The sequence below is a fragment of the Lissotriton helveticus genome, chromosome 2_1 (genome assembly GCF_964261635.1).
Source record: "Lissotriton helveticus chromosome 2_1, aLisHel1.1, whole genome shotgun sequence".
Taxonomy (NCBI): Eukaryota; Metazoa; Chordata; class Amphibia; order Caudata; family Salamandridae; genus Lissotriton; species Lissotriton helveticus.
The window spans coordinates 162,375,748-162,401,864 of NC_136059.1; the positions used below are offsets into that span (position 1 = coordinate 162,375,748).

General features: G+C 45.2%; 1 protein-coding gene across 2 annotated transcripts in view; it reads left to right on the forward strand.

Annotated features, from left to right (window-relative positions):
• The window catches only part of ATOSB (atos homolog B), a 436,391-nt gene that overhangs the window by 395,678 nt on the left and 14,596 nt on the right, over positions 1-26,117 (forward strand). For both annotated transcript variants that reach the window (XM_078674669.1, XM_078674668.1), the window contains 2 exons: positions 1,589-1,657; positions 8,073-8,302. In XM_078674669.1, the coding sequence (XP_078530795.1) occupies positions 1,589-1,657; positions 8,073-8,302 (299 nt within the window). The remainder of the gene's footprint in view (positions 1-1,588; positions 1,658-8,072; positions 8,303-26,117) is intronic.

Below are 26,117 nucleotides of genomic sequence, written 5' to 3' on the forward strand. Positions count from 1 at the left end.
TGTATTTCTGGCCAATTTCTAATTAGGTTACGGAGTATTTCGGCTGCCACGGTTGTGTTGTTGTTATGTTTTTCCAAATTAATACAACTATTAAAAACTATACAAATCTGCCTAGTGAACCAGTGCAAATAAATTAAAGTGAGAATAATAACATGTTAGTAGGACCTAGGTAACATGAACTTTCAAATTAATGCCACAATATAAAACATCTCACAAAGGCACGCAGTCCTTTGTACCGGGACAATCTCTATTGCACAGGTGGGCAAACTGAATATCTCAGTCTTGAGATTTCAAAGTGAATAATATAAGTTCAGGTGGGATAGGTTGGTTACCCAAACCGTGCAGAGAAGATTTCAATGTAACCCACAAGTCTTCGTTTTCAATAGCATCAGTCATGAATAAGCCTTTTATCTTCTTTTGGTTGATAAAATTACATTTACCATAGTCATAACGTCATGATGCAAGCTCGTGTCTGACAATTCAGCTTTTGACTTATAAAATGTGAATTCTCAATGCTGTTATAAATATTAATACCAGTTTTCTGATTTGAGCTTGAAGAAAGATGTAACAAAAACAGGTGAAATGGGTAAAAGCAACATTGTTGCCTCTCTCTCTAACACCTCTCTAATTTTTAATGTGCATGTTAACAGAGCCAATGACTTTGTCTTCCTAAGATTCCAAGTGTTGAATAATCAAATAAAATGTATTCTTTTTAGTAAAAAACAATCTATGGACGGTTATGTACTAGGCTACCGTTGAGGTTCACACTTCCCCCTTCAGGGACCATTGTTTCCTATTTTAATCTAATTCAAGGTCCTGCATAAAATGAATCTGGATAGTGTCAAAATGGGTAAAATTCACACTACCATTTGTCTGAGATGCAATAAAACTGAAGCTTCCTTTTACCATATAATAACATGGTCTGTCCTAAGACTCAAAGCTATTGGTTCACATTCCTGAAAGAGCTGAGTGACGTCCAACCCACAATTAGTGTTACTTGATGGGACATATATCTCCCCCATAAACAACTATTCTTCTGCTAATCGGAACTGGTGGTGGCAAAAAGGGATATTACACAACTACAAGAGTTATCGGTGTCACCCACACAAGAAAAAAATGGCTCACAAGAATAGATGTATGTATGGGAGCTGAAAAAGTAGAACATTTAGGTAGAGGTTGCCCCATTAAATTTGAGAAAGTTTAGGGAGAGACAATGTAAAGAAATTTATGGCCTGGACTCCGAACATTCTTGCACCCCCACAAGCCGGGAGCTGGATAATGAGAAACAGCAGTCGGAGTGTGGTGCAATGCGTGAGGTCCACAGGTGACAGTGAGTCAAAGGGAGACCAATGGTTTGCTGCTGACAATTCAGGTGGACCCAAAAGACTGCCTCACTAATTATATCATATAATGTACTCCATGTTTGCACACCAAAATGTCATGCATGATCATATAATGCATCTTGTAATATGCTCACTGTTGGTATTCACAAAATCCCAATAAAACAGCAGCTGGTTAAAAAAGAAAAAGTATGTGGAAGTTGTACTATCGCTTAATGCACTTTCTCTTTTTCTTGTCCTTGCATTAGGGAGTCATAGACTTGGAGGCATTGGGAAAGAAGGGCTACAGTGTCCCCAAAGCTGGAACAATCCAAGTGGTAAGCTGTGTGTATGTCTACAAAAGTAAAGTAGGTTGCTGTGTTTCTATCCCCAGTTATTTTATGTGAAGTGAATGAGTGCTACCGTGGATTCAAAGGAACACTCTTTGTTCATGTCTGGAGGGAATATGTTGGCTTTGCATATTTGCAATGTGTAGTAGTTCTGAACAGTAACAGTAGATTCACAAGTGACGCTATTGGAGATGCACATATTGTGAATATTGCGCCATCAGTGTTTGGGTCCTTAAATTCATTTTTTTCTTATCCTAAGCGTGAGCATTTAAAGTAGGAATGTCTAGGATGAACCTTGACATTTCCACAATGCACCTCAAACAAGTTACAGCTTTATATTTATTTTTTCTACCGTGGATGCGAGCTGGAGATGGGATCCATATTAAGTTACTATTTCCAGACAGATACAATGTAAAGAGAACAAATCAAGAAATGCAGAACAGCAAATTCAAGCACATTCCCTTAGCAGCAGTTTCATATCGTATGAGAATGAATCAGTACCACAACTCGTTTCATCACTGAAATTGTGTCACGAAGCGGAGAGGTTTCTACTGAAATGCAGTAGAAGGCCTTGAAGACCAGCAGAGCGTTTGGAGCCCAAACCGAGGAAGTCACTTTAAATCTAACTAGATTTAGACGCTGTTAAGGGAGCAGAATATTTCCAAAATACATAAAGAAAACCTCAAAGAAGACTGTTCATTGATCATTTTTATAATAAAACACCCTCCTGAGCCAACAGAGGAACCACGTACGACAATTTCTCTGTAACGCTTTTGAAATATTCTAAAAATAGTGGTTAGGTGACCCCATTTATTGGTTGCGGCCTTGAGCCACAATGAAGTTTGTCACCAATAGTCTTAAAATACTTTACTTGGCCTGGAACTGAATTAAGTGTGGTTCACAACAAGGGCAAAGGTGGGGGGGGGGGGGAATTTTGAGTCCTGCAAGGGTTGGCTCCCCAACTTAAATACATAACACAAGAAAAAAAAACTCTGGTCTAAGAGTTACAATCACTTTCCAGGGGAGTGATCCAGCGAACAATGGAATGTCCCTTTATCAGGACGAAATCCCTCACCCACCAGATGTGGCATGCTACATCACTGGGATTCTCCTTGTGCCGTGATGCCTGGTACCAGCATGGGCTACATCCCCTTCACTGAGAGGGAGGAGCTCAGGGATGTTTTGCATCTAAAGGAAGGTATTCTAAATACCACAATGACTACTTGGTGGTTCGATGAGGGGCGCAGCATAAAATAAAGAATGTGAGTAAGTGCGAAGGAGTTATAACTATCTTTTTTAGAACTTCGTTGGGCTAGGATTAGAAACAGGGCACTGGCAGGGAAAACATATACCTGCAGTTAGTGACAATTTGATTTTCTGTCATTTGTGTCACTTTACATTTCATTGTATTGAGCAGCAGCACCCATTGGTCCTGACGAAAGCCACAGCATCTCTACTGAGGGTCCTCAAGCTGAAACAAGTTGACCACCCTCATCACTAACTGCAGGTATATTTTTCCCTGCCTGTGCCCTGTTTTTAACCCTATCCCAGGGACGCCACTCCAGTCTACGTCACTCCACTGTATGCTACACCACTCTACACCACTCCTGTGCATGGCACTCTACTCTGCCACTTCATTATACACTTCAATTAGACACCCCACTTCAATGTATGCCACTCCACTGTATGCTATTACACTGTACCCCTCACCACTGCATTTGTCACCACTCCATTATACCCCACTCCACTGTAAGCTATTCCACTATGCACTATTACACTCTAAGCAACTCCAGTGTACAGTACTCTACTTGCGCTACTCCACTCTGCTATTAGACTGTACACAGCTCCACTCTTCGCCAGTCCACTTTACGCTCATACACTGTATGCAATTAAACTCTACGTCTCTTCAGTGTTCGCCACTCCACTGTATGCAACTCGGCTACACGCTACTCCAGTATATGCCATTTCACTGTATGCCACTACACTTCTATTCCACTCTGCGCCACTCCACTCTGTGCCACTCCACTTGATGCTATACCACTGTACGCCACTGCATTCTACGCTGTTACACTGTCACTGCAATCTTTGCCCCTTTACTGTATGGTATTCCACTTCATCCCACTCCACTGTATGCTATCACACTCTAACTCACCCGCCATAATACCCCACTCTAAACTTTTTCATTGTACAGCACTCCACTGTATGATACTACACTATATGCTATTAGACTTTACACTACTCTACTATACGCAACTACACTTTATGCTACTACACTCTACGCCACTGCACAACACTCCAGTCTATGGCACTTCACGCTATTCCACTTTATGCCACTCTACTGTACGCTACTACACTCTGTACCATTGCAGTGTACTCTACTCCCCTCTATATAACTCCATTCCACAAAACTCTACTAGACTCTATTCCCCTACACTCCACTGACCAAATTTGCACTCAACTCTATGCCCACACACTCTATTGTACAACAATCTACAACAGTTTCCAATATTGTATGAAACAGCACTCCACTCTACTGAATGAGACACCACTCCAATATATAAACCATTTCCTCAACTGTATCCCACCCTACTCTAACCCACTGTATCCTACTCTACGCCACTCTACGCTATTCCACTCTTCCTCTCCTCTCTTCTACACTCCACTCAACGCTATTCCACTGTATGCTATTCCACTTTACGGTAATCCACTATACTCCACTACAGTGTACGCCATTCAGCTCTACGCCACTCCATTGTAAGACACTCTCCACCACTTTATATGTACAAGACTTTACCTTACTCTACAGCCCGGTAGGGGGGGCGCAGCCCTTCCCCATTATTATTTTTTTTAAAACAATTTTTAAAAAAGATTCAGAGTCCCAGAGGATGGGGTGCCGCTCGACAAACCGCGCCCCCCTTCCCCCCCCCTTTAGTTTATAATTTATTTATTTATTTTAAAGGCCGGTCCCAGGGGCTGAAATTGGCCTTGGAGGGAAGGGGGGGGCGGAGAGGGACTGGAGTGCCTCCACCTATTCAAAATAGGCTTGGACCCGGGGGATGGGGTCCTGGGGCCAAAATCAAGGGGGGGCCACGCAGCCGCCCTCTTTGAATAAATAAAAAGTTGTCAGAGGCCCCACCTCCTTTTTGCCACCTGTTGGTTAGGGGGACGAATCCTCTCTACACAGCTCCACTGTTTCACACACTACGGTACTCTATGCAACTCCACTGTACAACGCTCTACTACACTGTATGCCACTCCCTGAAACTTTACTCTTGTCTATACCCCTTCACTCCTCTGGACAGCACTGTACTAGTATGCCACTGTACAACACTCTACTCCACTCTACGATACTGTAGTCCTCTATACAACACTGTATGCAACTCTTTGCATGCCACTGCACTCCACTACTACACTGTACGACACTCCACTCTATGCCACTCAATTCCATTGTACTCTATAACATTGTATGCCAATCCACTGTACCACACTCCATACCACTGTACTGTACACCGCTCCACTCTACAAAAATCAACTACTGTATGCCACTCTACTCTAGTTTACATCACTTTCCAGTACTATACGCAACCCGCTACACTCTGCTGTACAACAAGGTACTCCAGTTAATTACACTTTACTCAACTGTATGCTATGCCACTCCACTCTCCTGCACTCCACGCCACTGTAGTTTACAACCTGCCACTCCATTCTATGACACCTTATTCCACTCTACACTGTCCCACTCTATTGTACCCCACTATACTCCACTCTATTGCACTTAATATCACTCTACACCACTGTACTATACTTCACTCTGTACCACTCCACTAGCTGACACTCTATGCCACTTTATGCAACTCTACTCCACTCTACAACACTGTACTACACTGTATGCCACTCTTGACAATCTACTCTACTCTGTGCCCATCCACTCTACACCACTGTACTACAAAGTATGACACCCTAATTAACTTCTTTCTACAAAACGTCCCTCCACTAAATGACACGGCACTCCATAAGACACTCTTCTCCACTATACTCTATGGCATTACACTTGACAAATCTCCACTTTGACACTCTACTTCATCCTACTTCACTCTAAAACACACTAATCCACTCTGACACTCCATGACACCCTACTCTACTGTTCGACACACCATTCCACTTTCAAACTTGCTGCTCCAGTCTACGATACTTGATGCAACTACTCTGTGTAACACTTTACTATACAGTACAATACATTACTTCACTTTACCCTTTTCCAATCAATTCCTATCTACGTATTCCAGTCTATGGCAATAGACTTAACAACACTCTCCTTCACTGTACTGTACAACACTCAACATGACTCTCTACGTACGACACTGGAGTCTGCGATTTGAAACACATTTTCATTAAAAAAACATTTTAAACAATGAAAAAAACAAAGCTTAAACCTTAGTTATAGTTAGGAAAACTAATTGTCTCTATACAGACCAAGTTTAAACCATACAAACTTTAAAAAATGTAAAGTTATAGTTATAACTTTCATTTACAATTAATCCCCCACCTTCGAGTTATTATAAGTAGCAGACCTCGTTACACACTTCAGCTCCCTAAACAGACAACACTAACTATAACTTGCATTCTACTGTGCACCGTGTTGTGGCAAATAATGTCATTTGAGAAGTTATAAGTGTTGTTTTAAATGCTATGATTTCACATGCTACAAGTGATTTAGTGTGAAAGGGTTTAAACAGTGCATGGAAAAGGCATCAGTTATTGTTAATGTCGTTTGACCAGTGAGGTTACAAGACTGTGTTAGAAGGTACACAACTTATGGTAATTTGAAGGAGGTGTGTAAATTATAAATTGGAGTTATAATTATAACTTTACAAAGTGTAATGTTTGTGTATTTTAAGTTTGGTTTGTATAGAAAGTATACATAAGGTATTTCTAACTATAATTTATCCTTAACCTTTGCTTTTTTCATTGTATGTTAATGGTTTTTTTTTTTAATAAACATGTGTTTCAAATCGCACTGTGGTGTGCCATTGATTTGAGTGTTGTAAAGTGGAGTGTAGTACAGTACATTGAAGGCATGTCATAGAGTGTAGTGTCGTAGAGTGAAGTATTGTAGAATGGAGTGGAGTGATGTAGCATACAGTGGAGTAAAGTGTTATACAGTGGAGTAAAGTGTGTGTTGCATTGTGGAGCAAAGTATCATACAATGTAGTGGTGTGTTGTAGAGTGTCGTGGTCTGTCGAACAGTAGAGATTAATTTTGTACAGTGTAGTGTGGTGGAGTGAAGCGTCACTGAGTAGAGTGTCGTAGTGTGGCATAGAGTGTAGTCGAAAAGAGTGGAGTTGAGTGTCATATAGTTTAGTGTTGTCGAATGGAGTGTCAAGCTATAGAGTGGCAGAGAGTCTTGTACATTGTAGTGGTGTACAGTGGAGTATCATTATTTATGAGAACACAGTGCATAAGAGAGTGGTGAGTTATAGTTAGTGTTGTCTGGTTAGCGGGCTGAAAAGTGTGTGTAATGAGGTCCACTAATTATAATAATTTGAAGATGGTTAATAAATTGTAAATTGAAGTTATAACTATAACTTTGAATTTTTTGATGGCTGAGTAGTTTAAACTTGGTTTGTATAGTGAAAATACATTTTCCTAACTATAACTAAGCTTTTTTTTTTTTTTACAGAGTTTTATATAGCGCGAACTTGACCCGAATCGGGTATCAGAGCGCTTTACATAGCACCAGTTGCATTACACGAGGACACATTCATTTTTATTAGGCACCGGGAGATTAAGTGATTTGCCCAGAATCACAGGATGTTCAGCGTCATTGCCGAGACTCGAACCCGGTTCCCCAGATTCGAGGTCGACCACCCTAGCCATTAACCCAACTCCTCTCCCCTTTTAATCTATGGTTTTCCTACACAAGTTGAGAAAAACCAAGATAACAATTTAAGCCCAACCACTAGAATATTGTTATATGTAATATGTGAATCTATACTGAATATAGTGTGCAAGCCCGTATTACAGGTAAGTAACTTGTTCTATTCATGTATATGTATTTCAGCATCAGTGGCGTATTAAGTATTTGAGCCATGAGAGCAATCAAAGGGAAAGCATGATACACAGTAGAATTTAACCTGATAGATTGAGTGGCAACAATAAGGACAATAAGGAATGGGTACTGAATGTGAGCAAGTGGAGAGTCCTGTTTCTCTAGACACCCCAAGAAAAAGTAATTTTCTGTCTTTCTTCAGTGGAAGAACAGATATAAGTTAGTCTGGTTTCGCCTTTGTCTTACGTTTTTGATTATCAATATGTGGCTAAAATAATGTACAGACTAGTAGTTTTTCCTTATTAATGGAATATGTGTAATGATGTAAATTTACCATTTGTTTTTGATTCTCAGACCTTATTTAATCCAAACAAAACTGTGGTGAAGATGTTTCTAGTGACATATGACTTCAAGGATATGCCCTCCAACCATGTGACCTTCTTACGCCATCGGATCTTCCTCGTGCCAGTCGAGGAGGAGGAGGAGGAAAGCAGTGAAGGGCACAATGGCTGCAGGAGCAGTGATGCAGGGACTAGCACAAAGGAGAAGGGAAGGAGGATCCTCTGCTACCTAATGCACCTAAGGTGGGTAATTTCCAGGGAAGGCTCCAAAGAAGGGGCAGATGGGCGGAGCCACAGTAACTGCACGCGCCAGCAGAAGACGCAGTAGGAATCGAGGTGCTTCAAAGCCTGATTAGAAGTTCTGCAACCTGTCTTCCCCAGTGCATCTACACCCAAACTCCACAGAACTTTTACCTAACTTTCCTCGGTCAGGATTGGCTGAGGAGCCACCAGCGGACACATGGCTGGAATACTCGAGTCTTGATCTATACAGAGACCCTGTGCAGCTTAAGAGCTGATTTGACAGGTAAGTAACTTTTCTCATGTCATTCGAGGAGAGAGTTGTTTCAGTTGAAAAACTGAAGCTTTTGGAATATTAAACTCTGATGGATGTTTATTTGACGTCAGAACTTCAGAAGTGCAGAATTCTTGTTTAAAGCCTGTGCAGGGGAGAGCTGGTCAGTTTCGGCAAAGGCTCTGTGCCCATCAAAAAAGGGGAAAGGATAAGGCGAAGTGCATGTTCATATGTGATGTGTATTTGAGTGAACCATGATGACGTTGGTTCCTATCTATCTCCTCTGTCAGTTTGACTAAATACTACTTCCATATTGATGACCACGATTCTTCACCGTAGCACTTACTCTCATTTCATTCTGCCCAGAATTGATTGGAGAGTTGAAACCATTTATCAGAAGCCTTTTTATATTAACTGAGGGCTATGCCCACCTGATAAACCTGGGGGGGACTGACTCTGGCGTCTTGAGTCATCGACTCAGTATACCGCTGCGGTTTCTAAAGATTTCTCTACTGTGGGCATCCGCTGTTCAGTGCTGGTTTGCACCGGCCTTGCCCCTGACTCTGTTCTTCCCTGGTACTGCTGGGAGGGCCAGGATGCGATTGGTTTCTGTCCAGTGCACTGGAGCGGAATGGTATGTTAAGTCTCTCCTCTACGACTAGTCTTCTTCCCTAGTGCTGAACCCAGATTCGAAACATGGCTTTATGGGATGCAAACATGGCTGTAGTTGCCATGGCATCCTTCTGAGGGTTGGACTGTCTCCATCAGCCTGCTTTCACCTGTGCTTCTTGCAGCAGCTCAATATACAACCCGCCCCCTCCTGGTCCTCAGCCCCCGCCAGCATTGTTTCTACTTTATTTAATTACATTTTATTTAAGGCTGTTCACACTGCCTGAATAACCTGTCATGCCTACAATCTCAAATGATTTATTGAAACCATAACCCCGTAGGGTCTATATCCTTGTCATGTGCTGCTTCTGGCTGGAATCTTCACAGCATTTGGTGATGGCTGCAAAGGAAGCATTAGGTTTTTTAAAACGTCAGCATTATGCTTTCACACTTGCAAATACCTTTCTCTTTTTTTTGTAACAGGAGTTGCCTGTTTTAAAGAAAGTGTGAGCCTGGGAAGAGCCAGGTTTTAAATGTTCTCAGGTGTTTAATTGTGTAGTCAATTATTCTTATTCTAACATAATTTGAGTCTCAAATCTGCTGAAACGGGCTTTCACCAGTGCGACTCATTTTGAAGGAAGGAATCAAGTGGAGAAGGTTCACAAGGTAAACACTCTTGGCTTAGTCCAGACGGAAGAGTTCTAGCCTGAAGGTTTTTGCTTGTTCAACTTTAGGATTTACTAGGTAAGGGAAAATTCAACGTAAAAAAAGATCCTTTGGTAATTTGATTAACTGTGCCCTTAAGGAGATATTATAATCCATACTCACAATTAGATTTCTTACATGGTTTGATGGATTTAGAAGGGTCTACATTCTTTTGTCCTGATCTACAGGTGGTCACTAGTCTGTTAATAACATTTTTTAGAATCGATTAGTACGAAGAGCTTTTCAGACAAGAATTCAACACAACTTTTTATTCATTTGCACAGACAATAGGACTACTACGTATTGCATACAAAAACATAGGGGACTCCCTCAATTGTGCCGAAAATTCAGCATTTTGTGCCTTATCATTAGATCTCGACGCCTTGCAGAACACCTACTGGGGTGGACAATGCCTTTGGAGATGCAGCAGTCATCAACCAACTCAAATAAGAAATAAACATTATTTCCAAGTTGGGGAACATCAGCAGTTGACCCATTTGCCCCAAGGTGAAACACAAAATGTCAGGACTCCGCCGCCAGATGTGCACACCTGCAGTCAATTCAATTCAATTATTTTATTTATGATTTCGGAACTCAGAAGAGATCCACATAAAAAGAATTAACAGATTTAATACAGTGACATATAATCAAAATTACAATATAGAGAGAAATAGACATTTGTAACCTTCTAATATATCGCTAAGAAACATCTAAAAAAGTTATACAATTTAAAACAGAACATTTCATTTGGAGGGTTGTGAATAGCATCAAGGAAAGCAGTAGCTGAAAGAATACTCAGTTGGAGACAAATTGGTCTTAACCACTTGCGCCTATGCACCATTAGAGCCGGACATACGAAAATAACATGATGCATATCCTGAGTTTTGATGTTACAGAAGTCACATAAGGATGAGGAGCCATACCATCTGGACACACCTGCAGTCACTGGACAATGCCCTTTGGATTTAGTGGTTGAGGATATTGGCCTCCATGTCTCCCCCCAACATATGAAAGAGCCATAATGAAGGATGTAGACCGTAATCATCCCATTCGGAAAAGTAATTAAATATTAGTCGTGTTTGCACAACCTCACATTGGTAAACCCATTTCGAAACCTGGGCTCACCAGATGAATTAACTGCAAGCAAGTCAAGTATGCAAAGGCCAAAAACACATTTTGCATTGTGAATGTTTTCTGGGTTCACATGCTGTACATTAATCTTCCATCTCGTAGTTGGGTCCAGAATTTTCATTTTTTCCCTTTTTCTCCTCTTGGGTGTCCACTACCACCCTTTGGTGACATATCTATACGCTCGCAGTGACGGCTGCCAACTAGTATCATGGGTTGGTCAGGGCGGGGGGAGAGGGGTTAGGAAAATAAATTTTAAAAATGACTGGCCTTGCTCCTAGACCGCGGCCTCGTCTTGCGTCGTCCTTTTCTGTTCCTGCTTGAAACAGGAAGCATAAACAGGCTCCCTCTAGCCACCTCTCCAGAAACTGGTGCAGCATGGTACATTTGGACTTAACTTTACCTATATCTTTACCTCTATTAATACACTGGATACAGACTACACAATGCCGTATCTGTACACATACCGTAAGGGGAATGATGCAATCTGAGGTATGTGTTCTGGTGCATTGTGCATTTCAGGGGAAAGATCAGACGTTCCCTCAAATCCAACTTGCAATATCTGACCTCAGCACTAGATGGCAGGAGGGTGTGCAGTTTGTGAATCTACATTACTGCAAACTAATTGTTATAGGTAAGTAAGATTTTCCATTCTGTAGCCAAATGGCACAACATTCTCAGTACCTTAATTTCTGAAGGTAAGGGGAGATTAAAAAACACACCTGTTGATGCCTGCCACAGTGGTAGGTATATCAATACAAGTATTGACTGCCTCAGATGAGTACAGAAGGGTAAAAAAAAACCCTAGTTACTGTTAGTGAAAACCTTCACGAATTTAAGGATGAAAACCCTCACCTTCCTGGCACCTTTCCGATGGGGCTTGATGCCAGCTGTTATGGATACTTTGCTATGCCACTCTACTGGTATATCTGGTATGAGGATAATATGCATAGGGGAATAAATGGGAATTAAGACTACCTATTGGGTGGAATGTTCAAATGTTTTTGATTTCCCCAGTTGAAGAATAAAAATAATGTGGGGGGGGGAATAGTTCTACCCCCTAGCCAAGGTCAACATGTTTCTGCCTATTCGACCATCTAAGTAGTTGTCGGTGGCATTCATCAGGACTGAAGTCACCCTCTGCTGAAAATAGTAAGATCAAAGTAATAGATTTCTTATGTACTCCCTGCATTGGTTGTGTGTCAATGATGTCTGGTAACCGCTTCAATCATCAGAAATGTAGGTCTGAAACGAGACAATTCACATTTTGAGCAGCTGCGCAAACACAGTGCTGAACACCCGAGTGAAGTGGAAATGTTTGTGCATATTGTAGTGCAAACTAGTGGTGCACACTCATGCTCATACCTGTATCTTAACAAAAGGGTCATTTGAATAAAAAATTTGCGAACATACGTGACCAGAATTTTGAATTCTATTAAGGACAACAAAGGCAAGGATTATGCTTCTCATTTCTTTGCTTCTTTATTTCAGCAGCCAATCAAAACACTTTATTCACAAAAAACTACAAATTCCATGAGCACTCAGTGCCCATGACAACCATAGTGTATCATATAAACGTCCCAACAGAGGTAACTACATACTCTTTCTTTGCTTAATCTCAGCATATGTTATGTTATGTTATGAGTACTTCTAAAGCGCATCATTCATCCTAGATAGGATATAACAGCGCTAAGATTGTTGGAGTCTGCAACGGGCTAGTACCTGAGTCTAGGGGGATTTGTCGGGTTTGGGAAAAAGAAAGGTTTTCAATTTTTTCCTGAAAGCAAGATGGTTGTCTGAGATCCGAGGGCAGGTCATTCCAAATGTTTGCGGCCAGATGGGAAAAGGCGCGCCCGCCCATCCTGGCTCTCTTTACTCGTGTGGTGGAAGCTCTTGCTGTACATTGTGAGCGGAGATAGAAGCGTTGTATCTTTCATTTGCCATCTGTACCTGAAACAGAGATAAATTTCCGTAATACTGGGAACCCCATGGAGATCCTAATAATGCCATTCAGACACAAGGGGGGGGGGGAAACATCTTATACAGTGTAATAGCTCTAACATGCATAATATTATCAACAATAATGCATGACAACAGCACCATAACTCTGGGTGGGATAATCCTCGCCTCCGTTGTCCTTAATAGAATTGAAAATTCTTGTCACTTATGTTCGCAAATTTTTAATTATATGTCTGGAGCGGAGGCTCCGATTATTCTTGTTCAAAGCTGAGCCACCACTATTGACGCCACATCCAAAATAGGTGTATAGTAAAACGTCTTAAATGTAGATTCAGCTGAGCAATCAGCCGCATTCATTATATCAGCAAGACTTACTCTCAAGGAGAAAGATTTGGATGCAATCGCACCCCGCACAGAATGGACGCCAAATGTTGAGACATCAATGCCTGCTTCTTCCATGAGCCAATCCACCCACCTAAATAAGGTGGCCGGGGTCACTGGTTGAAAAGGCTTTTGTAAAGCAATGAACAATTGACCATTCATATCAGATCTGAATTCAGCAGTACTTACCTCGTACACTTTCAAACATTGAACTACGCACAGTTTAGAATTATCCGGGAACGTCTGATAAGATACAGAGGTAGAATTACCCTTGGTCCGTCTGGATATAGTAAAGGTTACTCCTTCAGGAGAGAACCGACGTCCCACAAGATCAAGGACGCGGATATCTGAAACGCTGTTGCAGGAGACCAGACATCATAGCATGGCTAATTTAGCTGAAAGTTGCTTTCAAGATAGGTATTTGTTGGCAGGCCAGGCCACTAAAAACCGTAAAACCACAAACACATCCCAAAGGACTGAGTATTTAGGGTGCAGGGGTTTCACCTTCCTAATACCCCTATGTAGTTTGCAGACTAAAGGATGCTCCCCAACTGATTTACCGTCTATTTCAACATGTCCTGCCGAGATGGCGGATCGAAAATGGTTAACAGTTCTGTAATCTAAACCAGATGACGCTAGTGAGGCCAGGAAATTCACTACCATGGAGACAGTCATTGTAGTGGGATAGGCGTTCCTTTGAGAACACCAGCGACACCATCTGTTCCATGCAGATGTATATTGCTTGTGTGTGTTGGACGACCATGCCTCATTAATGAACTTGTGGGCATCTCTCGAAAGTCCTGGGATCTCCCAGCGATCCCTAAAACTCGCCAAGCCGCCAGAGAAAGCTGCCCTGACTCTATCAATGGATGAGGAGACTTCTGAGGGTCTAACAACAGATTCCATCTCTGTGGAAGAAAAAAGGGTACAGCACAGGACAGTTGCAGAACTGTCGGGAACCAAGCTTGAGCCCTCCACAACGGGGAGATAAGCACTAATTCCGCTTGTTGATGCCTATTCTGGGCCAAGACTCTGGGAATCATCATGAATGGCGAAAAACCGTAATTCAGAGTCTGGGGCCATATCTGGAGAAATGCGTCCGAGGCTATCGTCTCCGGATCCGGACGCCAACTGTAAAATTCCAGTATTTGCCGGGTTGAGGCGTGAGGCAAAGAGGTCTAGTTGACACGGGCCCTATAAGAGGTTCCAAGCACGAAAGACTCGAGGATGGAGCCTCCAATCGCTGAAGTCTCGAAGGTAGCGGGAGTGCCAATCAGCCACTTTGTTGTTTCGTCCTGGGAGATACTCTGCCACTACTGAGATTCTGAAGAGTACGCAATAATGCCAAAAATCCTTGGCTATTTCCGCCAGAATCCTGGATTTCGTTCCCCCAGCTTGTTGGCATGGCAAACCCCTAAAATATTGTCCATTTGTAAGAGAATGCAACAATTTGTGCTCTGGGGTGAAAGACTGCGGATTGCGAAAGAGCCAGCAGCTCCAAGCAATTGATGTACAAGGAGAGTTCTTGTTGTGACCATCGACCCCCAGTGAATATCGAGCCGTAAGTGGTGCCCCAGCGGCTGGCGGCGGATTCGATCACTATCTCGGGACTGGACCCGAATATGGCTCTGCCGTTCCATGACTCCATGTGCTCGAGCCACCACAGCATCTCCCACCTCGCCTCCTCAGAGAGAAGAATCTTTTCTGCATATCCGAGGCCTTTGCGGAGATGTTGGATCTTTAGACGCTGGAGCGCCCAATAGTGAAGAGGGCCTGGGAAAATGGCTTGTATCAAGGAGGCCAATAGCCCCACAATCCGCGCCACCGACCTCAATGACACAACTTGCTTGTTCAATATGACCCGCAACTCCTTCTTGATCGCTATGATCTTTTGGGATGGAAGCAACAGCTGGCAGCTCCGCAAATCGATCTGAAACCCCAGAAATTCTATAGATTGCGTCAGAGACATGGTGGATTTCTGAGGATTCACCACAAAGCCTAAGCTCTGAAGGAGAGATATGGACCATTCCAGATGAGTGACCACTAGTCTAGGACAACTCGCCATGATAATGATATTGTCTAAGTAGACGATCAACCGTACTCCGCTCGCTCTCAAGGATTCCACCACTGGGCAGAGTAGCTTTGTGAAGCACCATGGTGCCAAAGATAGCGTGAAGGGAAGGACCTTGTAATCGTACCACACGACTTGCCAGACAAATTGGAGCAACCGACGATGAGGGGCGTAAATAGGGACAGATAGGTACGCGTCTTTGATATCCAGACGCACCATCCAATCTTGTTCCTGTAAGAGATCGCGTAAAAGATGTATGCCCTCCATCTTAAAGTGGCGATACACTATCCAACCATTGAATTCCGTCAAATTTAGGACTAACCTGGACCCGCCCCCTTTTTTCTGGATCAGAAACACGTTGCTGACAAAGCCCCGTGGGTGGAGTTGCACTGGAGTGATAGCTCCTTTCCGCACTAGAGAATTGATCTCGTCTGTGATAAAATCTGATCGTTTTGGGAAAAATATATCGGAGGGGTTAACAGGACCTGAATGGGGGTGTCATACATCTCCAGCTTGTAGTCCTGAACGGTCTCCAGGATCCAAGCATCTTGTGAGATCGTGCACCAAACCTGAAGAAAAATCGGAATGCGTCCTCCCAATATTACCTCTGAATATAAAACCAGTCTCACCTGAGTTCCCGGTGTCGTGCTGGTTGGCCTGGTTGCCGTTGAATCTGCCCCTGCTGAACCTATTCTGTGCTCTTCTGGAGAGGTTGAAGGAGGAGTTGGTGTCCTGATATCCTCCACGCTGTTGCTGATATTGGCCTCTTGGGGCACCTTGATTTCCTCGGCCGAACGACCGCCCTCTATATCGTCCTGCCCGATTGAAAACCGGACAGAAGGCACGTTTCAATGACTCCTGTGCCTTATCAAGATCACTAAAGGTCGCCACAAATTTTGGGAGTTCCTTTAGGAACGGCTGGCCAAAGAGGAGGCCGTGAGCAATGGGTCCTGCCTCTGAAGTGGACAATTCTGCAAGCTTGGGGTCTAGTTTGAGAAGGATGGATCGATAGACATAGCACATTTTGCGTTGCCTGGCTGGCATACCGCTCTTTGTGCCCATCCGATAAGCTAGTCTGGATCGATGGATGCCCCAGTTTCCTTCACTCTGTACCCTATCTCGAGAATCTTAGTGATGGGGCCCGACAAGTCCAGAAGCTTGTCTTGGCATGACCGCCAAGCTCCGTCAATGCCTTTAGAGCCTAAAGACAGCCTTGTATTTCTCATCGAACAGTTTCTCATTTTCCTCCGTATGCATATTTCTTTAAATATGTTCGCATGGTGGGATTCACCTCGGGGGTATCAGCCACCTTCGCCACAAGATCTGGTCAAGGGCATTCGGACCGCAGTCGAGCCCTGACGTCCTTGTACATAGTCCGCCACCTCCTGCAACAGGAGCATTTCTGTCTAAATGGGATCAATGACATCAGCCAGCTCAAAATTTAGGACTTTGGGTTGAGAGGGGGTCTCTAAATGGTGTTCTTTCTTCTTTTTCTTGGCTGGCTCGGCCGCCTCCTGGTCATCAGACTCCTGGTCGGAGGACGTTATCGCCAGGCTCTCTGTAGAGAGAGTCAGAAGGGTCAGCCTGTGTGGGTGAAGCTTGATCTTTAGCCAATAAATCCACAAGCTTCGCAAAATCAGCTTTATGTGGGTTAGTCTCTTGCGCAGCGTTAGGCTTAGGAGGATTAGGCGCAGTAGGAATCCATCCCTGCTGCAGCGCATACTTGTTAAGATGTCTCTTCAAGGGGTCAATAGCCTTAACCAAAGCTGTGTTAACCAATTTCTGGACCCCAGCATCCATTGCCTCTACCAGGTCCTGTTCCAAGGAACCCGCAGGCTCAGCCTCATAATAGTATTCCTCCTCATACATATAGTATGCCATATTGGAGCACTGGTAAGCAAATCAATTAATCGTTAAATTATTCCAGGGAGGAGTAATCCTCTAACCAAAGTCTAGGACCTGGACAGTCACGGGGAAGAGGTAAAAACACTAGGCAAGCCGATAGCAACAAAACCTTTCTTTAGTTGTGGAGGGAGGGCTTGCCAAAACCTCTCTAGGCAAAACCTTTGCAAATGTTTAACATCCCACTGCACTCGTGCAACAGCAGGCATAAGCTGGGGCTGCTAACGGGCACTTTTGAAATGGAATTTGAACCTGGATTCGAATTTGGAGCCTTTTTACCGCTACGTGATCTCCGCTCTGAGTTTCGGTGAAAAAGTATGCTCAAAATGGCCACCGCGCAAGCGCGGTTGCGGCCGCCCGTAGCGATAGAAAGAGAACTGCACGATCGAGCGACGCTCTGTCCTCAGCCCCTGGCTCCCTCTCCACAGGTGACTGCGAAAGGCGCGGCGGGCCCGGCAGTGGAGGCCGAAGCTCTCTCGTTTGCAAGCACTGAAACCGAAAACAAGCGAAAAACAAGAAGCGCGATGAAAGCGGCCGGCCGCCGCTGCGCTGACAATCAAAATTCAATCCTGCAACGGGCTTAACCTTTGCGTGCGCAAAGCGTGCAAACATACACTAAGATATTCCTCAATAAGCTCTACTGCAGAGCAAATAACAGTATTATGACAGTACTATAGAGCGCGTTACCTAACACAATTAAACAAACAGTTATAAACCAACCACTACAAATTGCAAGTAGTAATGCTATGAGACACTTAACTGGCTGCGGAGCAGCAAAGAAAGAGGAAGTGGTTACCTCTGTTGGGACCTTTATATGATGCACTCCATGGTTGTTATGGACACTGAGTGCTCATGGGATTTGTAGTTTTTTTGTGAATACAGTGTTTTGATTGGCTGCTGAAATAAAAAGCAAACAAATGAGAAGCATAATCGGAGCCTCCGGTCCTGACAAATAGAATTTGTTGTATCTCCGATGTTGGGGTGTGTAGGTCAAGACTCTAATAAAATATATAAGCAGAGTAAATCAGTCTGTAACTGTAACAGCAGAAACGCAGTTTGTAATCCTTATTGTAATAATCATTTGCCTTTTATACTGTCAAACATTGAGTAATCCGGCTACAATTTTATCAAGTGTAAAATAGTATTAGTGATGGAATACCGTTAATACTTATTCGCTGTAAGGTGCCGTATGCAATCACCCTTCCTTTGTCTCTGATCTCTGTAGGAAGGTTCGTACACCACATAATAATGAGAGGACACAGGTTAGGTACTGATACTCCTTTATTCCCCCGGAGCGCCGGGAATACGTGACTCTCTTTGGAGCCGGTCGGCGCCTCACAAAATGGCCGCCTTCCGGTTCCTGTATAGGAACATCCGGTTCCGGTCCAGGTCGGAACAACTAGACCGATACCACATATCTCCCTCCTTGATGCATTTGCTATAACAACAAAATGAAACATTCTTACTTATAGTCCAATTCGTAGTCCTGGAATCTCTTGGGTGTCCTCACGATTCTTCCTGCTCTCGTTCTCACACTGCCGTCGACCAGCTCACCCTCCGATGCGCCAAGCCCCGTGCGTTCTTTCCCGATCTCTGTCCCATTCCGTATTCCTTCCAATCTCACTTCCTCGCCTCCTTCCTTGCCTATGGACCATCTTGTGCCATTCACGCCATTGCTCACAACACGTTCTCCCTCTTGCTCCTCCACTTGCTGTGTCCCATCTTCAACTTGCTCCAGTCTCTCTTCTCGACGTTCCTCTTCCACTGACTCGACGTTCCTTCCCTCGCTTTCATCCTCTTCCTTCCACCATCGCAGGATTTTGCTGCACTTCGCCATTCTATCCTGCGACCATATTTTACCGTCGCTAAGTAATGCCGATCTGGTGTATGGCTCTATTACTTTCAGAGGTGGTGTGAACTTGCTCTCGCCCTTTCTTCTCAAGGTGGCTACCTTCACTCTCACCCAGTCACCTTTTTCTAGTGACACTCCTTGTGCCTTACGTCTCTTGTTGAAATGTTCAGTGTATGTCTCTTGCGCCCTTTCCAAATTCCTTCTCACTATTGCTGGTGACCACTTACTCTGTACCACCATTTGCCTCCACGCGATATTATCCTTGGTGAACGTCTCTCTGCCTCTCAATATTTTAAACGGGCTGTAGCCCGTGCTTCCTGGAGCGATACGGTAGGCCCACAGCATCTTGGGCAATTCCTTCTCCCAATCTTGTCCATCGTTAATGGCTGCTTGGATTGTCCCCATGATCACTCTATTGAAATGTTCCACCTGCCCGTTTCCTGCGGGGTGGTATATGGGAGTGTGCTTGACCTCTATCCCATTTCTGGTTGTGTAGGCTTCCCATTTGGCGGAGACAAACTGTGGGCCATTGTCACACGTTATGATCTTGGGGATACCCTCCTTTGTGAATACTGTGTTCAAGAACGATATCACCTCTTCAGTGTCCACCTTGTTCGTCACTTCCACCTCAGGCCACTTGGAGTACCTGTCAACCAAGACAATGGCATATTTCTGTATTCCTTCCCTGTTCAGGATGGGTCCTAGGATGTCAATAGACACCATCTCCCACGGTCCACCTGGCATGGGAAACTTCACCATCTGTGGCCTTAGCATGGTCTGGGATTTGTCCGCTTTGGAGCACGAGTCACATAGCCTCACATATCTTTCCACTTGGGCGTCGATGGTAGGCCACCAGTACGCCTGTCTGGCTAGGGATTTGGTCTTCGTGATCCCCTGATGTCCTTCATGTAACAGTGCCATCAGATGTGTGATGAGTCCCTGCGGAGGGATGATTTTGTCGCCTCTGAGCAGATACAGGGGGTTTTCCCCCCAGTGACAGTTCGTTCCTCACCTCCCAATACTTCCTCAATGTTTCCTTAAGGTGCCTCTTCTCTGGCCAGCCGTGCATGACATATTCTTTGATCACTTCCAACTCCTCATCCTGCAAGTAGTCCTCCGCCCACTCTTGCGCGCTGATCACCGTCTCCATGTCTTGTATCGTCGCTACCACGTAGCCTTCCCATCCTGGTGCTTCCTGTTCGTGCGGCCCTTCCATGGCCGCCGCCCTACTCAGGAAATCAGCCACTTTGTTCTGGGGGCCCGGTATGTACTCTACCTCATACACAAAGTCTAAGAGTCTCAGTGTCATTTTGGCTATTCTTGGTGTTGCGTGCGCGTGGCCATTGGACGTTAAGACCTTTATCAGGGGCTTGTGGTCAGTGCGGACCAGAAATTTGGCACCCCACAAGTACTGCCTGAAGCATTCCATCGCCCATACCACTGCTAGCATCTCCTTCTCGATGACGCTGAAACGTTCTTCCGTGGGAGCCAGGGCTCTGGACGCGAAACAGATCGTGGATATCTCTCCACTGGTTGCTCGTTGCGTTAACACAGCTCCGAGGCCCTTGTCACTCGCATCGGTGGTGAGTATGGATTCCGCCGCCGCGTCGAAACCCTTGAGTGGAATGGCTCTACTCATCTCTTGTTTCAAGGTCTCGAACTCCTCCTGTTCGTCCTTACTCCACTTGAATCCATTCTTTTCTTTAAGCAGTTGGCGCAGGCAGTGCGTCTCGGTGGCGAAATTGGGGATGAACTTACTATAAAATTCGGCCATGCCCAAGAATGACCGTACATGTTCTTTCCTTTCCGGAGGGGGGGGCGTTCTGTATTGCTTCCATGTTGGTCCTTTTTGGTTCTATCCACTTCTCGCTGACCTCATGGCCCAGGTAGGTAACTGATGACACTCCGAATTTGCACTTGGACCATTCTGCGGTGAGCCCACTTTCTTGCAGCGTGCGTAGTACCACATGTAGTTTCTCGTTGTGATCACGTTTGGACCTCCCCATCACTAGGATGTCGTCTTGAAAAAACTGGACTCCTTCCACTTTGCGAAAGAGCTTGTGCATCAGGTTCTGAAATATGGCAGCCGCCGAGGCCAGGCCAAAGGGCATTCTGACGAACTTGTAACACCCGAACGGCGTTATGAAGGATGTAAGGTGGCTGCTGGAGGGGTGGAGTTTTACTTGATGATAGGCGGATGACAGGTCCACCGTCGAGAACCACTTGGCTCCCTTGGTTTTGGCTAACATTTCACTTATGCGTGGAAGTGGGAATTCGTCGATGAGGATGTTTTTGTTCAGTTCCCTGAGGTCTACGCACAACCTCACCTTCCCGTTAGGCTTTTGAGCGACCACCAAGGGCGACAACCATTCGGCACTCTCTATGGCCTGGATCACACCGCTTTTCTCCAATCGTTCTAGCTCCTCCTGTACCGCCTCCCTGCAGCGAAAAGGAATGTTTCGGACCTTGTGAATGACCGGTTGTGCCCCTTCCTTGAGCTTTATGACGTGTTTGAACTTGGTCAATTCACCTATCCGTCCACTGAACACTTCGGGGTATTCTCTCAGCCAGGATTCCTCCTCATGCACCTCCTTCATGTCCATGAGTAACACTTTCTCATCGCCTCCTGGATTTAGTATGATTCCCAATGCTCCCTGGTCTCTCCAACTGAGAACTGAGGGACCCTTCTCTGCCACGTAGAGTTTGCAGTTGGCTCGGCGCCCTTTGAATTCGAAAAGTAACAGGCAATATCCTAACATGGGGATCTTCAGTCTGGTATACTTAACTGGTCTTACGTCCATGGGACGTAGCTCCTCCTTCACCTTTGACCTGAAACAGTCTTCCCATATCTGTCGTTGGACAATCGTTATGGGGGCTCCTGAATCCGCTATCATTTCGATTGGTACTCCTCCTATGTGCATGTTGAGTTTTGGCTTGTCTGATTCCTTGCCACCGACTTCCAGGACCTGGGCGTCGATGTATAGGAGTTCTTCACTGTCCTCCTCTTCTGTTCATGTCTCTTCCTCTTCCCGCTGCCCTTGGTCAATGTATTTGACTGTGGTTCCTTTGGGCTACCGACGGCACACCTTCTCGTAATGCCCAAACACTCCGCAGAAGGCGCACTTGGCCCTAAATGCCGGGCACGCTTTGTAGTTGCCCAAGTGTGATGTGTTCCCGCATCTGTAGCAACTCGGTCTCCCCCCTCTTCCTGCTTTCTGGGTTGTCCCGCTCTGCTGCTGGTTCTTCCTGGAGTCTTGAGACCTGGGGGTGTCCCGGTGTCTAGGATTGTCTCCTTTATTGTGCAGCATGACTCGACATACCGTTGGGGCACTTACCCCATCCTTCCGGGCTGCTTGAGCACATCTTTTGGACATCTTTGCCTTCTTTACCAGGGCCCACACCTCCTTCAGTGGGGCATCGCCGTTGACCCAGAGTTTTTCCTGGACATGAGTGCTCGTCGTGTGCATTATAATTTGATCCCTCACCAGGTCATCATTGAGACCGCCAAATTTGCACGTGAGCGCCAATTTCTGCAAGGCTGCCACATGTTCATCGACCGTCTCTCCGCTCTCCTGTTTTCTTTGGAAAAAATTGTACCGGTCGATGGCTACGCAAACCACTGGTCTGTAATGTGCATCAAGGTCTTCCATGGCGTGTCGAAACACCTCAGTGTCGTTGGCATCTCTCGGTTCCTTGACGATGGTGTCGAACACCCTCAGGCCCTCCGGGCCTAGATTGTGTAACAATATCTTCCTTCTCCTTTGTTCCGTGTAAGCCACTTCACTTTCTTCCTCCAAAGCCTCCAAGTAATTTTTGAAATACCACTTCCAATCCTCCCACGGCATTGAGGGTTCGCCTCTCTTGGGTAGGAAGGGCACCGTGTGGGTGAGGGAAGCGGACGGAGCCGCCATCTTGTGTGCACCCCTCGGGCCTGCCTGGACGGGAACTGCGTTGTTGGGCGGGCTGCCCGGAGCTTGCCTGGGGTCAGTGTCTTCTTCGCTCCCTTCTCTGCTGCACACACCTCCCGTGGCCCCGTCTGTGGGGATATTTGTGTGTGGTCTGCCCCTTTCTACGCTGCGTGGCCCCTCACCATGTGCCTGCGATTCCGCCAGCGTGTCTCGGCAATGGGTTGCACGTGTGTCGGGCCGTGCCCACCACTGCCTCTGCCGTCGTGTCTCGTGTCCTCTGCCGCGCTCCGGGGATGTAGGGCCGTATTCGGCCGGTGCGCACCTTCAGTTTTGCACCTCAACTGTGCGTGTGGGCGTGTCCGCCTTCCTTCCTCGTACCTTCGCTTAAACCGGCCCGTGTTGCTCTGCATGTTCGTGACTTCGTTTCGGTACTTTTCTTGTTTCATATTTTTTTCTTTCCTTCTGCTTTAGTCCTGGTCCCGCCTCGTCGCCATTGTAGGAAGGTTCGTACTCCACATAATAATGAGAGGACACAGCTTAGGTACTGATACTCCTTTATTCCCTCGGAGCGCCGGGAATACGTGACTCTCTTTGGAGCCGATCGGCGCCTCACAAAATGGCCGCCGTCCAGTTCCTGTATAGGAACATCCAATTCCGGTCCAGGTCGGAACAACTAGACCGATACCACAATCTCCAGTTTGTTATTGAGGAATCGTTCATTCAAAACCGTTGGCAGGTCTAGTGTTTATTTGTACATATCAGCACAGGTTCGTCGAGGTCTGACCCCTGGTCACCTGTCAACAACTCATTGAAGTACGGGTGAGCTGGCCTTAAACATCACAGCGTTGTTTAAAAAGCAAAATGTGAGTTACTATAATCAAAAAGATGAATGTCCGCCTCCTCACCTGGCGTTGTCCAGGCTTCTGCACAATGGCGTCTTCAGGCAGTGATGGAGCGATATCCTGTGTGTCACTCTGCACGCGAGTCACGCTTAGCGTCATGACGTCCTACGTCCAGGGATTGCTGGGAAATGTACTCTGTTGCAGCGTGGACGCCTCTGAAATGGTTCAACCCCGTTTCCAATGTCGACTTGTGAAAGCGGTTTCCAAAGAAATATTCTTGTATATAAACCCGGGGTCCATCTAATGACAGTAGTGTAATGCATGTAGACATAGCGGGTAAATCCTATTCTGTATAGGATAACATTGTAATGTCATCTGTCCTATGACTTATTGGAGGTATGTAGTGCCAACTTACAAATCACTATTGCATTCCTTCCGCTATTGTTGCCAATCATAGTCATTCTAGTGAGTTGCTGTATAAGTGCTCAGTGATGTTAGCTATTACCTGTTGACTGTTTCAAAAGTATGTACAGTCATTTTAATTAGACATCTTGTTAAATCGGTGACAAAAAAACTCTGTCACAATACTGCTTACAACTTTGCGCGTTAGTCCGTGTTATCATCTCAAATATGTTTCCTAAGAGTCCCAATTGATGCTAGATTATCTAATCTCAGGTGGGGCCATCAAAGGTGTGTCATCATTTAGCCCGTCTTGGTCTGTGTGGAGACATTCAACCCACCTCTGTTCTCTTAATAAAAGTGATTTGGTTTGGTTAATATGGTCCCCATTCAACTCTAGTTTGTATATCTCTACCCATGGTGAATTTGGTAGCACTACGTTCACACTGTATGTTACCCCCGGACTGGGCGAGAGAGTGTGGTACCATGAGCATTAGCCCCCACTTTGGCTGCCCCTTTGGGACGACCTCCCAACACAAGAGCAGGGTCGAGTCCTGCACCACAATCTGCATAAACTGCATCTCCATACATGTTTATAGAACAGCAACAGTTGATGGCTTTCAGCTTCCCTTCCAAAGTGGTTGTCATTCTGGCAGCCAGGCGTCCTTTGACCAAGATTATATATGCTGGACGCTGGAGGAAATGTGTTGTCTGGTGTTCTTTCCGTATAATGAAGCCTTTTTACACAAAGTTAGCCGACATTCTACTGTTTTGTCTGTCCTTAGCAGCAAGGCTTTGCTGTGACAACATTTAAGAGATATCTTTTTGCATTTGCCATCTCACAGAGGGACCTTCATTTCATCTGCTCTCTACGTCTATTCACTATAAAAAGAAACTGCATTCCTCATTGCTATAATTTCTGCTCGACAAGTTGGTGAACTCCAGGCCTTGTCCGTACAGCAGCCATACACATACATTTTTCCTGACTACTTGGTCCTCCGGATGAAAGCAGCATTTCTGCTGAAGGTGGTCATGCTTTTTAATGTAGCACAATCTAGCACCCTGCCGTCTTTCTATGCACCACCTCATCCCTCCAAGAAAGAGGAATAACTCCCCTGTCTTGATCCTAAGAGAGTGCTCAGTATTTATATCTAGTGGACCAGACACCATCACTTAGATGATAGACTTTTTATGATCTTTCTGGAGCCAAAAAGGGGAAAGCGGTAACAAAAAGAATTATCTCCCAAAGCATTATATTCTGCATAAAAATCTGCTGTGGGCTAGCCAAGAAACAGCCCCCAGAAGGCTTGCGTACTCGTTCCACCTGAGCACCTAGTGTTACTACCGCACTGGTGCCATTCTTGGACATCTGCCTGACTATGTGGCCCTCTCTCCGCACGTTCATGAAGCACTATTGCCTGGACAGCCAGGTCCGTGTGGGGCAAGACTTGACCTAATCTGTCCTGCAAGATTTCCTGATGGTGGGGCATTCCACAGCCCCACCAACAGGGGAGACGCTTCTTTGGTATTTATTTATATGTCAGGAATCTGTGGTTAATGTCAGTAGAACAAGTTTCTTTCCTTCAGTACCTGTATCTAACTGCAGATTTCTCACCGACCCGCCCACCTCCTCATTCCTGGAGTGCACTCTGGAGTGATTTCTATGGCCTCAGTGTCTGTAGGCACAGACAGAGATCAGAAAGAAACTGTAATACTCGTGGAGGTGGTACAGATATAGTAGCCCTGACGTCACATCCAGGGTGGGATGGATCTGACGCAGAGTTGCAC